Source organism: Sebastes umbrosus, chromosome 2 (assembly GCF_015220745.1).
Source record: "Sebastes umbrosus isolate fSebUmb1 chromosome 2, fSebUmb1.pri, whole genome shotgun sequence".
NCBI lineage: Eukaryota > Metazoa > Chordata > Actinopteri > Perciformes > Sebastidae > Sebastes > Sebastes umbrosus.
Genome location: NC_051270.1, coordinates 36629032 through 36645119, shown reverse-complemented (window position 1 = coordinate 36645119; position 16088 = coordinate 36629032). Strand labels below are relative to the sequence as shown.

At 41.0% G+C, this 16088-nt stretch overlaps 1 protein-coding gene across 3 annotated transcripts in view; it reads right to left on the bottom strand.

Moving 5' to 3' along the window:
* The window catches only part of lrp4 (low density lipoprotein receptor-related protein 4), a 151295-nt gene continuing 135207 nt past the window's right edge, over positions 1–16088 (bottom strand). The window contains exons 28-39 of one of the 3 annotated variants that reach the window (XM_037792268.1): positions 15551–15854; positions 15101–15319; positions 14213–14347; positions 13670–13778; positions 13157–13349; positions 10655–10768; positions 9414–9525; positions 8736–8797; positions 6997–7084; positions 6714–6855; positions 6406–6467; positions 3363–3487 (exon numbers count right to left, since the gene is read on the bottom strand). In XM_037792268.1, coding sequence (XP_037648196.1) covers positions 6426–6467; positions 6714–6855; positions 6997–7084; positions 8736–8797; positions 9414–9525; positions 10655–10768; positions 13157–13349; positions 13670–13778; positions 14213–14347; positions 15101–15319; positions 15551–15854 — 1520 coding nt within the window. In that variant the 3' untranslated portion in view covers positions 3363–3487; positions 6406–6425. Of the gene's footprint in view, positions 3488–6405; positions 6468–6713; positions 6856–6996; positions 7085–8735; positions 8798–9413; positions 9526–10654; positions 10769–13156; positions 13350–13669; positions 13779–14212; positions 14348–15100; positions 15320–15550; positions 15855–16088 lie in introns of all 3 variants that reach the window. The other 2 variants (XM_037792250.1, XM_037792260.1) reach the window with 2 other exon arrangements.

Below are 16088 nucleotides of genomic sequence, written 5' to 3'. Positions count from 1 at the left end.
TTTCATTGAAATGCAAATGCAATTTTATATTAAAAGATAGCAAAGGGATCATTCACTATATCACACAACACAGCTTGTTAGTACTGCCATGGAAATACATATACAGTCTTTTCATATTTACACATCAAGTGACAACCAAACAGAAAAAATCATAAATACCTCTTTTTGTTAACTTTACAACAGCTATACGCGACCAGTATTCCATAAGATAAAAGAGCACTATTAAATAACTGGCATCTTCCCTATCATTTACAAGGCTTGGAAATACAGTGGTTAAAATAATCCAGCAAAAAAAAAAAAGGTTCTTCTCCAGTGAGTAAAATTAATACAAGTCTAAAAACGGTCATGAAATCCCTTTGTACAAAAGACTATACAACTTAATCAACACAATATCTTCAACAGAAATGTTTGCTTATATCCGCATGATAAAATCTGTACAGTTTTTAGCATTTCCTGCAGCAGAGTTGGAGGGACTGTGAGCCGGGATGATTGGTTACTGGGTCGCTGTGATGCTCCGCGGGCCTACTGTCAACCAACCGTCGGAGACCGTTATGTAGCTGCCAAGACCCTCTTTCATTGGCCTCAGTGCTTCGTCTAGCAGCAAATCAGCACGTTGCTGAGCTTGTAGCAGATACTTCAAAATACATGGTTCTATAAAGTCTAACCGATATATTTGTCAATATAGCAATATAGTATTTCCTCGTACCACGTTTCAACGACAGACAGAGATTGGTACTCTAAAGTTAAAGCAATGCATAATATCTTTTTACTTGTATTAAATTCATTTTTCAGTAAGTTGTCAGTGATACATTTCTAAACTATAACCCTCACTGTCTGATGGGGTCAGACATGCACAGTGTTCCTAAGTTACCCACTTGTTATTATATACTGTACTGTGGCAGATACTGCAAGTACATCTTTTGCATTACGGATTTTAGAGTTGATGGATCAAAACTCAAATTACAAAAAGAACACATGTTCTCATTTACCTCTAGTGGTGTTTGGCCATGCAGATACTTTTGGTTGGATGTGGCAGGTTTTTGATATATTCACCTCTGAAACTTCCCTCCTACCCCGATACAACAGAGAGCAATGGTGAAACTGGAACTGACGGAACTTGGAAATTACGTTCCAGACTTAAGAAAAACCTAATTCAAAAATCAAATAGTAGTGCTAGTACAGTAGTAATTGTAGTGATGCAAATATCTAAAGATCTAAGCCTACAGGATAACCTCTCGACAATTTGTTAAAATGGGGATTTTTTTTTTAAATTATTTTTTTGAACGATGTAATATCGTTTATCTAATATTTGTTTGTAGCAGCCTTTAAAGCTAGGTTTGGTAGTGTTGTTCAAATAAATGATTTGTTAGAATTATCATTACATCCCGACAGCAATCAAACATGAAATGCTCTAAAAAATTACTAGTTTCTCAACATTACTGACCACAGCTTAAAAAAACACACTATTTCACACAAGCCTACGAGCGTTGTGGATGGTACGGGACAGGGAGGGTCGAATGGCGTATACATTTTTTTAGGCAGCTGAGATTACAGCAAAAATGTTGGGGAGTTGATATTATTAGAGAATGTGGGTAGATAGCGTTGGATAAGGGAACACTGGTGATGACGATGCATAATACACACACTTCCATGCTGGAAAAAAATTAAAGGGAGCTGTTTTTTGCTTTTATTTTTATTTTTTTAGTGCTAAAAACTTAGCAGGTAAAAAACTTGTTTTAAACTTGTTAAAATCAAAGAGCTTCAAATTCTAAAAGTAAGTGCTATCGTAGATAATCGTTCATCTGGATAGTCAACTCCAGGAACACATATTTTAGAAAGACCAATGACTCCAGTGTTTGGGGCAAAAGAAATCTTAGAGATGTATTGTATGTCTAACACCTGGGTAAATAAAACCACAACCATCTGCATGGCTCAACAGCCCTAGTGATACATGTCTGAGAAAATATGTTTTTTTCTGTGATTTGGGTGACCAAACCCGAGTAAAAAGAATGTCACGAACATTTTTAAAACCCCTCTGAGAGAAAAAAATAATTAGGAAACTAAATGTTTGGCACTTAGGCTGTTACTTCATCGTGGCTTCCTCTGCTACGCCCGAGGATCAGCAATGGTTGAATTACAACTTTCAAAAAAAAAAGAAAAGGAGGCTCCTTTCGTGTTACTTTAGCAAAGGATGAATGGACATCTGCACCCAACTGAGAGTACCAGCTGCAGAACGTCCATGCTTGACCTGTCGGGAGGCTGTAAAATAAGGAATCAGAAGCAGGTGGTGTCGTCACTGAGGTGTCCCCACCGGCGAGGGCAAGTCAGTCAAAGTCAAACGAAAACAAACATCCCGTAATTAAGATACATTTCTATTGAAGTGTAAATGCTGAAAAGAAGCATGGGGACTCTGTGAAGCCCCACCCTTTGGCACTGTCATAAATACAACTCTTGAATACCCGGGTCCTGCGGCGCAAAGTTCTAGAACACAACACTCTCGCCGTTTTCTGAAAGTCAGCAAAACCCACTCCACAAGTACAAAAAAAACGTTCATAAATAGAGTTCATAGAGACATGAGTGGCATTGGAGAGAGAGAGAGAGCATCGTGGTTACATCGTCCGGGGAGTGTGTCGTTCTAGCTTCATCCCCCCCAAAAAAAAAAGTTCACAAAAAATAAAAGATGTACACACAGAGAAGCGTTTTTGTCGCATTGAGAGTCTGCGTCCTTTAAAAAAAAAGGCTCCAGATAACGCTCGTGTCTCTCTGTTCACTTCCTCCCCAGAGTCTTTTGCTTTCTTATTCCAGCATGCTCATTAGTTTATCATTTTGCCTGAAGGCAGTAGCACTGAGGATACTGTTGGAGGACTGTACTGCATGTGTGTATGTGTGTGTGTGTGTGTGTGTGTGTGCGTGTGTGTGTGTGCGTGTGTGCGCGCAAAAGTAGTACGGAGCCCCAGTTTCAGACAGGGGTTGTGTTTATGGGAGCTTAGTTGTGTCTAACTTGTACCGTTGTTAGTGTGTTTGCACCTATTTGTTTTTGTGTGTTTGTACCGGCTATAAATACAAGTGTGTGTGTGTGTGTGTGTGTTAGGTATTGGAGGTTGAGATAAAGCATAAGGGGTAGTGGAGGGCATGGGGGTCTCCCTCACACTTCGCTCTCGGTGGAGGGCTTGCGCGTGGAGGTCCAGCCGGTGTCGGGCAGGCTGTGCTGGGCGTGGCGCTGCGGGGTGATGGCCGAAGGGGTCAGAGTGGTTATGGAGGAGCATTCGGACGCTTCCTCCTGGAGGAGCTGCTCCGTCTCGCCGTCGTCTAGCGATGCGCTGCTGGCCTGCAGGGACACGGTGTCCGTGCGCATGCAGGTGTGCAGGCCGCCTCGGGACGGCTTGATCTGTTTTAGGTCGTCCCAGTAAAGCTCCTCGTTGGACAGGAGGCACACGCCCTCCACGATGCGGATCTTCTCCTTGGTGTAGCCTCCGTCCACGCCACCCTGGACAAAAGAGACAAGTAGTTAGTCAGAGTGATGGCCTCTATGTGAGCGGTTTAAAAAGGGATAATCCACCTTCAGGTACTCTTCAGTTTGTTAAAGTAAACACTTTGTAGGAGCCGATTTCCTTTATTTCTTTGTCACATGCACATTTCTGTCTTTCTTCCGCCCTTCCTGAACCCTAACCTCCTTTTTAAAGAATTATTACTGGTTATTGATGTTAAAATCTGCTTAATAAACATCTAGGGATGTCACAATACCAGAAATTTAGTAGTCGATACCGATACCAGCGAAATCCCGTGATTCTTGATACCCAATTCGATACTAGGGTAAAAAAAAAAAACAATAAATCCCATTTCTTCAACATACTGTACACTCCTTTATTACTGCATATTGTTTTTTGCAGATTTATCATTAAACCCTGATGATCCGCCTCAAGTTTATCACCGAAAACTACAGTTTACAAGATTACATTTTACCAAATCGTGATAACGTTATAATTTACCTACAGTATGCTCAGTACTTTTTACTAAATAGAGGTTGAACGCATCACAATGTAACTCAATGCAACCTCTGTACGTTAGCTGTTAGCTTTGTTGTTTAGCCAAGCAGGACTGTGCTGCCCACCGGCTGCTAACGGCTAACGTAAACTAGCTCTCCTCCTGACAATGTCAACATGGATTTGTTGTTCATAATGTAGCGTTGCCAGGGAGATATTCTACTGTCGCCGGGAAGCAGTTATTCTCGAGCCCCGATCCCCGGTACCTACGGTACAGTAGACAAATGAGTACCGTCACGTTTTTCAGAATGTTGGAATCGACTTGGTGCCTAAGTATCGGTTCTCGTGACATCCCTACAAAACATCACCAAAACTTTCAAAGTTCAACCTGTTAAAGGTGGATTTCCCTTCGAGAATTAATCCGCAGCCAACTGCACAACACTCCAGAACAAATGTCACCTTCAAACACAACCCATGCACAGCGAGTTGGCACCTTTTAGCACCTGCTGTGCTTTCTTCTGGAGTTAGTTTCTCATTGTCAGATTAAGGTGAATAATACAAAAATACACCAGGCTGTCAGCCTAATCTGGAGTGAAATCTACTTTTACTGCTCTATGGCACAAAAAAACAGGAGATGGTGTTGTTGCTCCCAGAGCCACAGTGCTGTGTATAACACCGAGGACAAATTATTCAGTCTGTTGTAGCAGGGATCATTTAAACAGGTGTCTCTTCATCTCCAGCATGAAAATACGTAGGCGTGGTACACCTGTTGAAACAGAGGCTAAATGACCCAAATCAGTGAGCTTGCATTAAAACTGCTGCTTTTACTAACAGCCCACAAACAGTTCAGCCATCAAGTTTACAGTGTTTTAAATAAAGGAGTATCTTTTTCTACAGCTGGTGTAATGAGATGCAATAAATAGTGATTTGAAAAATGATTTGGCCTTATTTATACATAGCTCATAATGATGAATAAAATGAAAAGCAGACATCCTTTAATTCTTTTCTCTCTTTTGACAAATAGCAACATCTTACCTGCAGTGGGAGCTAACAGGGTTTATGGGAAATATAGTGCTGAGTTTAAAGGGGACATATCATGCTCATTTTCAGGTTCATACTTGTATTTTGGGTTCCAACTGGAATATGTTTACATGCTTTAAATGAAAAAAAAACACATTATTTTTCTCATTCCGTCTGTCCGATTATACCTGTATTCACCCTCTGTCTGAAACGCTCCGTTTTAGCGCCTGTCTCTTCAAAGGCCCTGACACACCAAGCCAACGGTCGGCCGTCAGACAGTTTGGGGTCATCGGTGAGCGTCTGTCGGCCTAGGTTTTGCGTTGTGTCCTGCACCGTCGACTCTAGTGTGCCCGCGGCAGAGGCTTTTCGGCCAATTCAGCATGTTGAATCGGCAGCGGAGCCTGTCGCTGAAAAATATCACTCCGATTGGCTGTTCAGCTTAAACGAATCAGTGCACGAGAAGAGAAATGGAAGTGAGTAAAGTCAAGTGGACACACACAGAAGGCTCTTCTCATTTTTCATCTTCATCTCATCCGATCATTCACATGGACATGGCCATCTGGAATGAAGCTAAGTGGTGAGTGAGAGTGGTGTGAAAATGGTCGGCAAACGCTGCTTTGTTTCATGTACGTATCATAACAACGGCTTGTACAGTGTATCCGCAGTCCTCGGTCTTCCGGTTTCACTTTTTGAATGATGAATAGACTACCGCCGCCTGCTGGTAGGGGGAGTTATTTCCTCTAATGCAGGCGCAGAACGTACGTGCTAACTGGCCGTCGGCTGTGGTCTTTGCGGTGTCAAATGCAACTTGTCGGACAAGACAAAGGCGACGTGAGGCAGCGCAACAGTAGGCCTTTATCGCCGCTAGTTCGGTGTGTCTGGGCCTTAAGACCCCCTCCTGAAAATGCCCAGTCTGCTCTGATTGGCTTGCGAGAAAAATACGGTGCACCTTTGCAAAGCTAGTTCTCAAGCTGAAGGCGGTATATTCTAATGAGCCTGCATGTGACATAGGAAGGGGAGCCAAATCTGAATGGCTTGTTGAATCGCATGTTTTCTGATCTAGGCAGCTCACAAAAAACTGACTGGGTTGTCTTATTTCACAGTTTGTGGGTTAGTAGTCACTCCAGACACCCAAATGTATGAGCCCAAGCACTGAAAGTGACTTTTTTTCATGACATGTCCCCTTTAAGAAATGCTACATGAAGCACCTTTAACAAATCTATCCGTACACTTTGATTCCTTGCCAGTTGAAATGTCAGTTTCACAAAAAAGAAAACCTTATCATGCTACTGATCACAGAAGCTCTGAAGCTGCACCAAAGAGAGAAACTGTTAATTTTGGAAAGCAGGTTGCATGCGGTGAAAGACAAAGAGGACACAACTCCTCCATGCTGTGTAACTACCTCTCCACGGGACAAGTGGGTCAAAAGATAAAGGGAGAGAGGGAGTTGTAGGGATGAGAGTGCTGCGGTGAGGAGAGAGAGAGAGAGGGGGGAAGAAAAGATGAGCGCTTGGCGTCTGTAACCTGCTTGTGTCACAACATTTCAACACAATCAATGAGACAAACAGTCAAATCATTTGTCTCCGTGGTTACCCACAATACACCTCCATAGACTGTGACCATTCTATGGAATTATCATGGATTCACCTTAAATCCATTCATATATTAAACAAAGTGGTTTTCACTTCAGCGTCCAGACTGTTCCGTTACCTCTTTCTTATATCGAAGCTGGTTGTATATTGGAGGCTTTTGCGACGCCTCGATCTTGACCTCTTGTGTTGACGTCCGATACGAGGGATTACTGTAGGTCAGGTTGCTCACTCCCGGGTCGGCAAACTTCGACTTTTTATGTCTGTCGAACAAAAACAGGATGAAAACAGCTTAAAAAAAATGATCCGCTGTGTATCAAATGTAAGTTATATTTTTAATATCATTATATTATACCTGGCGTTTAAGACCAGGGAGTAAGAAAATGAACAAGCAGCGGACTGACCTGTAAATAATCAAAGCAGCGATGAGGATCAGGATGGCCAGGATGGTCAGAACTCCACCAATCACGTAGCTGATATGAAGTCCTTCTCCTGCAACAGATGTTAAAGACGGGTGTGTTTACAGAGCAAACTTTGCTTAAAGGAACATTATAGACTATTTTAGGAAAATGCAGTTGTTTGCCATTTTACCTAATTTCAGTTTAATCTCAGTACAGAGACAGCTCTGAAAGTGTTTAGCCTGGCTAGCTTATGTCGCGTTTATGTCCTGTGGGACGAAGGTAGCATGTATTTACAACCGGTCAGCGTTCACGACATCAGAAGGCGAACGCCGACAGGTGTCACTGTGGATCTCCTACTACATCAACACTAAATGAACAACAGCCTCAAACTTTCAGTGATAGTTGTATGACTACAGAGCTGGTCCTGTAAGGGTTAAAAACACTGCCGATATATTGATATATTTATTTATTTATTGTTGTTTTGATTTAGTTTTGTCAAGTTATTATGTTGTTTTGTCTTATTGTAAAGCACTTGTTCATCAAAATCGTTATTCAACATTTTTTTTGCTTAGTTTATAATGTAATAATTGTCTTATGATGTAATAACGTATTACATTAATGCACAGAACTGTTATTTAGTTATGCACTCATGGTTTTCTTACTTTATGCAGTTATAACATGATGAGTTGCTACAAGCACTTTGTTGCTGTGTTTTTGAGTAGTGCTATATAAATAACGTTTTATTATTATTATTGTTACATCACTTAACTTGCATTTAAAGCTTTTATTACAGTCTCTGGCTGACTTTAGCATCCATATTTATTGCTTTTTCAGGCACTTCTGTATTATTTGTGCCAAGTCAAGTATAGCTACGGAAGCCCTGAAAGGCAAGCAAGAATTTTTTTTTCTTTTTTTTCTGGTGATCCATTTTCTTAGTCTGATCAAAATTATTTTCTCCCCTGTGTTTATGACTTAAGAACAAGTGTTGTTGTTTTTTGCCATGATAATCTCTCTAAGGTCCTTATTCGTCTGTGAAACAGGCAGTTTTTTTTTGGCTGATTTTTCTAATTCCTTTTTTTTCTTTGCCTCTTAGGGGATACAGATGGAAGAATTGTTTTTTTGATTGTTGTTGTAATACTTATTTTGATTTAACTTCTCCATGCACTCTAAACACAAGGTACGTATAAACCAAAAAAAAAATTCTTCCACCTGTTTTCCCTAAGAGGCAAAAAAGTAACTCATGAAAAATCAGCTTAAAAAAATGTATTCTCACTTGCTTTTCAGGGCTTCCATATATATCAAAGCTTTCAGAAAAAAAAAAGTTTCCCACTCGTAATTGCCTGGTGGTTGATGTGAATGATAGTTACAAGTTGGAAACTGGTAATTACTGAAACTCTTGCGTGACGTAACTGTGGCATTAGCAAAGCTAAACTGGAAGCAGGAGGAAACTGCACCCTCTGACAACTCCTAAGCTGTTATCGTGTTAGCTAGCAAGCTAATAACCAACTTTGCCTTAAATCCCCAACAGAGCTAGGCTAGCAGTTTCCCCCTGCTTCCAGTCTTTGAGCTAAGCTAGGCTAAACACATCCTGGACCTCTCTCTGTACTTGACACTCATGGAAAAATATGAATACAGTGCTTTTCTACTGTGGGTAAGATGGGAAACGTGAATTTCCCAAACGTCAGACATGAATGTCAGACTATGTACAGAGTGCTGAGGAGAGAACGTTCTGGTGTACTGACCGTGAGGAGCCGTCACCACGTTGCTCAAGCAGCCTTCTACGTTCAGGTTCTTGTCAGTGCAGCTGTAAAAATAAGACAAAAACACAGCTTGAGCATAATCAATGTATTAATTATTGTTATTATTTATTTAATTTGGTAATTCACTTAATATCAGCTCTTAACAAGCTTATGAAGTCAAAATATTATAGAGTTTTTCCTGAAGATAACTCTGCAGGGCCTTTGGGGAGAGGCCCTACAGAATCTCACTGTGTATTCTGTTGAAGATGAACAATTACATAATACTCCTCTGTGGGATGAGAACATTATCCAACCTCTATAAAGGCTTCAGAACACTCAGTGGGTTTTTTTCGAGCAAGGACAACTTCACTTCTCCAATTATTGCTATTTCTGATAAAGTAGTTCTTCACATTAGCTGAACAAAGTTGAAAAGAAGTACTCAAAACAGAAAACCTGGCAGCATCTGGTGTGGGACAGCACGCTGCTATTTGAAATAGTTTTAAAAACAAGGCATGGGATTCTAAAGCAATGATGCCAACACTGTGTTTCTCAGTGGGATCATGTGAAAGTACTCTGAGAAACGTTGATTAAGTTATTGATCACATTTTTGTATCACTACTCAGTTCAGAAAGAAGCTTTCTTGTTAAAAAAACCCCGATTCAAATGGACAAAGAGACGTACTTGACTGGTGAGGCTCCTCCATGTGGCGTGTCTGTTGGAGCTTTGGGGATCTTGTTGGGGACTGGAGTGCTGCTGGTTCCTCTGGTAGGAGAGGTGGGGATGTAACCTGAAACTGATAAACACATGCGGGTCAGAACCTGAGTGTACTATTTCTTTGTGGATATATTTTTTAACTGCTCCTAGGATAATTACGGAAGCTCAAAGAGGCAAGTGAGAAAAATAATAATTGTGGTGATCCATTTTCTAAGTCTGATCTGAATAGTTTTGTGTGTTAATGACTTGAGAACAGGTGAAAAAAAGGTTTTGTCAGGATAATCTTTTGAAGTTACTTTATGAAAAAAAGTTTTGCTTGGTGAGTTTTGATTTCTCCATGCACACTAAACACAAGGTACAGTACATACCGTATATTGTGTGTTAGCAAGTTATGTAAATTAAAACTCACCTGGAAGAAAACATGAATGCTTTTATTCCTATTTAGAACATGGGGTAGTGGAGCACTTCAGCCTCTTGTGGCCGGAATGAGAAGTACAACAACAAATACTTAGAAAAAGGATCCTGACAAAAAACAAAATACTTTTTCACCGGGCAAAACTTTTTTTCCCACCTGTTTCACAAAAAAACACTTAAGGAACTTAAAAAAGACTATCCTGGCACATTTTTTCACCTGTTCTCAAAGAGGCAGTGTTTAGGATCTGGTGGCATCTAGTGGTGAGGTTGCAGATTGCAACCAACTGAAACTTTTCTAGTGTGCCAAGCGTGTAGGAGAACTACAGTGGCCAACGCGAAAACGTGGTTTGTCCGTTTGGGCTACTGTAGAAATGGCGGACGGCTCTGTGAAGAGGACTCGCTCCCTATGTAGATATAAACGACTCATTCTAAGGTCATTAAGCTCAGTCTAACGAAAACACAACGGTTTGTATTTTCAGGTGATTATACACTAGAAAAATAATTATATTATATTTCATTTCTGCCAATAGATCATCCCCCTAAATCCTACACACTGTCCATTTAAGTCATAAACACTGGAGAGAAAACATCTAGATCAGACTTAGAAAATGGATCACCGGATTTTTTCTCTCTCAAGGCTTTCGTAGATAATCCTAATATGACAATTTCTCCTTGACCAAGTATATGGGGTTAACGCTAAAACATGTAAACACGTGGGCAAGGTTATTTTTGGTCAAACGTCAAAAAGTCAGCACATAAAACAGTCACACTGCACAATCACAGTGTTCACTCACTGGTGGAGCACGGTCGCCCATCTGGTTCATCAGGGCAGGCGCATACAAAACTGTTGGTCTTGGCGAAGCAGAGGTGAGTGCAGCCGCCATTATTTACCCCACAGAGATTGGTCCCTAAATGAGAGGAGAGGGGAAACTTCACAACCGGCAGCAAACAGTCAAACCAGGGAGTGTGTTCTCCTCAAGTCTGGTTCATTTCATCAGGTGAGAATGATGAGATCTGAATTCAGCTCGCATCAAGTAACAGCACTGTGAGACTGGAAAATGAAGGTCCCAGCCATCTCAGAGAGACCTGTGATGCTGTTTGCTACTAATTGAAATGCAATTCAAACTATATACCCGAGGCTACGTCAAGTAAAATACTTTTTTCCATTAATTAAAAGCTTAACAGATCTATCCCGTTTAGCTGATTAACATTAGAGTGACTGGAATCAGATTTATTTTGACCACCCAAAAAACAAGCTTCTGTCCAATTAACAAGCTTCTTGTAAATCCATGTGACTTCTAATTAAAAGTGTTGCTTCATTTTTACCAGGGAGACAAAGATAAAGAGACTAATTATTTTGAATTTATTATTACATTTTGTTTTGATTTTGTCGAGACTGTAAGAGACACTGATTAAATTCAGTGTTCATTTTCAAGGCTGTAGTTTGTGGTGTTGTAATGAAAATAGCCTGTTATTACAGAGGATAACAAAAATCATTCAGTCTAACACATGATATGATATGAGATGTTTGTGCAGTCTTACAATTAGGGATGTGGAGGGCGTGGGGGGGGATTCTAAAATGATTAGCACCTTCCGAAAATCGATTTTTAAAAAAACAAGTCAAAGTTGTGTCAAGCATTATTGTGTGATTTGTTAAAAAAAAAAAAATACCCCAAAAATACCAGTTTTACAGTGTTAAATTTATGTACAATTTATTTTTGAAATTGGCAGGTTTCTGAGAAATAAAAAGGCAGCTAGCCTCAGCCTACCAACTGTATTTATGGAACAGGCAGCATTTTTATTTTTTGTATAACTTTAACTTGTTATTCTTGAAATCACTGAGAACTGAGAAATGCTAAAAAAACTTTTAAAAAAGTGTGGTAACACTTCTTTATACAGGTCTGCAAATTTCATGGTAACTAGGTGATAATTAGTAACCTATTTGAAATTTCTTTGGAATTACTGCCAAATTACCCCAATATTTACCTTAAAATTTATTGAAAATTACTTTATTATTAACATTATTTTGTAATTATATTCCACTATTTCCCAATAGCTGGTAATTTATTTAATACATTTCCAGGAAAAGAATACAAAGTTAATTGATTTGCTTTTTTTCCATGTGTGCTGATAAATAGATAATAATTAGCAAATAACTTATTTGAAATGTCTTAAAAAACTCCCTGAATCTTTACATTAGCTACCAGGTTTCATTTGTGTAGACAATAAGTCACACAATGATGAGATTTGTGCCTGATCAGAAGTGTCTTCTATTATTTTTGGTTTTCCACTTCCGATGAAGAGCAGCCGCTTCTCAAGCCTAATAAAGGCCCTATTATAACCATCATATGCTATTTTAGCATATGATTATTAAATCATGTTTATAATAGTAATTTTCGATACATTTTGAGGTAAATATTGGGGTAATTTGGCAGTAATTCTAAAGAAATTTCAAATAGGTTACTTGCTAATTATCACCTAATTACCATGCAATTTGGGGACCTGTAAAAGGAAGTGTTACCAAACATGTTTAATCATGCAAGTTTAACATTTTGTGTTTACATTTTCGCCATCAGTTGATCTAACTTTTTATTTCAAATATAAAAACTCTATAATCGTATACACACTTTACTCTGCTTACATGCCATAATTTGCCACACTGCCAGTATTCGCACACAACAGACTGGAAGAGATGCTGAAATTTGAATTGAGAATCGATTTTGAATCGAATCGTGACCCCAATAATCAAAATGGAATTAAATCGTGAGAAAGATTCCCACCCCTACTTATAATGTAATCAAGCAAAGTAGAAACATTTTCTACTCAGTAGAGGTTATACTGACAGACCGACAGATTCCCACATAGCATTGAGTGACTGAATATGAATATTTTAGAGCTGCGACAATTAATCAATTAGTTGTCAACTATTAAATAAATCACCAACTATTTTTATAATCGGTAAGAAAAAGTCAAAATTCTCTGATTGCAGCTTCTTAAATGTGAATATTTTCTGGTTTATTTACTCCTCTATGACGGTAAACTGAATATATTTGAGTTGTGGACAAAACAAGAAGTTTGAGGACATCATCTTGGGATTTTGGAAAAAAATGATTGACATTTTTCACCATTTTCTGACATTTTATAGACCCGCTCTGTACCTGCGTTCATCGCCTGCTACACATCAGACATCCAAATCAGCCTCTAGCTGCCGCAGCGCTTTACCGGCCGAACACATCAGTGTCCTCCCAGATAAACACAGTGAGGTCTTTGGTGTCTCCACCTGTCAGCCTCCTTACCTGTCTGTCTGTGAGGCGATACCACTATAATGTCCATGAGGCCCTCCACGTTGGGCAGCACGGTTTCCTTGTTGCGGCCGGTGTGTTTGTCCACCCGCTGGATGGACTTAGTCTGCCAGTCCGTCCAGTAGATCCAGCGGTCTTGCTGCGAGAGTCGGGAGAAAGGGGTTAGAGGGGAGGACACCGGCTTCAACTGGGGAAACGAGGGAGAAGAAGAGAGGAGAGGAGAAAAACACAGACAAGGAGAAGGGGGATGGAGGAAGAAAGGGGGAGGGGAAAAGGGGAGGAAGAAAAATGAGGGTCAGAGTGGAAGAGAAGTAGAAGAAATGGTTAAGTCGAATGGGCTCAGCATGAGTTGGAGGACGCAGAGACGAGCAGTGACAGTCACACGGGGAGCCGATGAGTGAAAGAGAGCAGGTGAGTGGAGGAGGAGGAGGAGGAGGAGGCAGCCAGGAGGAAGGGTCAGCCCAGTCATTGACAGCTGAGGGTGAGGAGGGGTCAGGGCGGGGTTACCTGTGTGAGGGCGAACGGGTGGGACACCGGGCTGACGAGGACCTGCCGCAGTTTCCCGTTCAGGTCGGAACTCTCGATCCGGTCTAAGTGGGCGTCCACCCAGAAGATCCTGCAGAAAACATCACAGAGTCAGAAACACACTTCTGTCTGGAAATACGCTGTACATCTGACTGCACTGTAACCAAGAGTTTAAGGCTCTCTCAAGGCCAAATAAACACAAAAAGTTGAGAAATAACTTTTTAATTTTACATTTTTACGTTATTATTTGTGGGTTGTGTTGTTGCCTAAATCAAAAGTTGTATCCTCCAGCTCTAGTTTGATATACCATAAGTGGCAGTTGTATAATAAATAACTCTACTTGCCTCGTAGATATACTTTCTGATACTGTGATGATCTGATTTCCACACAGGGATAATCACATCATGAAACATTCATAATAACCTAATCTATTTAAATTTACAAGGCTCTTATGTGGAAAAAAAACAGCAAGATAGGTAGCTCCTTCCACCGACATGCTTTTCTCTCTCTCTCTCTCTCTCTGACCTTCTCGTGTCGTAGTCCAGCGTGAGGCCGTTGGGCCAGCCCAGGTCGGTGTTGATCAGAACCTTTCGGTCCGAGCCGTCCAGGTGAGATCGCTCGATCTTTGCGATGTGACCCCAGTCAGTCCAGAACAGGTACCTGCAGAGATGAGACGAACTGGTGAGCAGACCTTCTACTGTACAAAGTTGAAAAAATATCTCTCTTCACGCCATTTGCCTTCTTTCTGCTAATATTCCTTAGCTTTTTCTTCCGCTAATTTCAGCGTAGTTCATTATCTGGACATCGTTTAACAGCTGCAGTAAAATTCTGCTAACGGCTCATGAGTCAAAACCAGGCACAAACCTCCGGTTCTGAAACGTGAAGCCAATGTGAAAGTGTCTTAAATGTGCATTCTTTCTAATAGCCAGCAGGGGGCGACTCCTCTGGTTGCTAAAAGAAGTCTGATTGTATAGAAGTCTATGAGAAAATGACCCTACTTCTCACTTGATTTATTACCTCAGTAAACATTGTAAACATGAGTTTATGGTCTCAATCGCTAGTTTCAAGTCTTCTTCAATACAGCATGATGTTCATTTAGTAAATTATGGACCCATTTAGACTCAAGTAGACCATAAAGCAGGTGTGTTTTCAGCTCATGAAAGTTAACTGTAACATTTCGGGCGCCTAAAAATGTCTGATTCAGCGTTCTGTTGCACTTAGCTCCACCCTCTCGTGTCACTTCTGGTTGCAGAAAAACAAGATGGTGACTACCAAAATGCAGAATTTGAGGCTTCAAAAATGTAGTCCATAAACCAGTGATGACGTCACTGTGACTACGTCCACTTCTTATATACAGTTTATGGTCAAAACACAAACTCTAATCTGAGGGTGGAGCCCGGTCCCCTCTCTTACCCTTTGCTCGGGAACACTGCGATGGCTCGGGGTTCATCCAGACTGTTATTGACCAGGACCTTACGGCTCGTCCCATCCAGACGGGCCACCTCGATGGTGTTGCGCCCGGTGTCTGTCCAGTACATGTTCCTGGACACCCAGTCTACAGCCAGCCCATCTGTGGTCTTCAGGCCCTGGCTGATCACCGTCTCCATGCCACTGCCGTCTAGGTTTGCACGCCTACAGAACAGAGTAAAGGATGGACATCATCATTATGACAAAGGGCTACTTTATTAGAGCAGATAAATGAATCCTGATAATATTATTTATATGTTTCCATAATCTACTGTATTTCTAAATCTCTGAGTGACTGACAATGACTGACTTTGATTAATACTGATAATCATAAAATCCTATTTATGTAATGAAAGCTAAAACATAAAAGGGTTTGCATGTAGACATGGTTCTCACCTTATAACATCCAGGGTGACGTCGGTGTAGTAAAGTTTCCCGTCCACGCTGTCGTAATCCAGCGAGATGACGTTGTGCAGCTCGGGCACCGGCACGTGCACGTCGGTGTGGTCGTTGGTGTCGAGCGAGATCCTGCGCACGCTGACGCGGTTGGAGAAGAGCAGGTACGACTCCGGGGAGTCGTCGCATGACCTGCCGTCTCCCTTGAGCAGGATGCCGGTGGGACAGGCGCAGGATGTGTCGTTGGGTCGAGGCAGGCACAGGTGGGTGCAGCCGCCGTTCCTCCTGCCGCACTTGTTGAAACCTGAGGAGGACGGACACGAAAGGATTGATGCAAAGAGACTCTCCAAGCCACACAAGAATCTGTGTGCAGATTATTGTTTACACAGATACTTCTTACTGTTTCTAGGCAACATGTAATCACTTGTCAATCACCTGGCGTGCTACACATAATACAATGAACAGAAGCTATATTTGGGATCATCGTGTAAGGATGCCAAAAATAGAGGTGGAGAAACAAAATCCAGAAGAACTACAA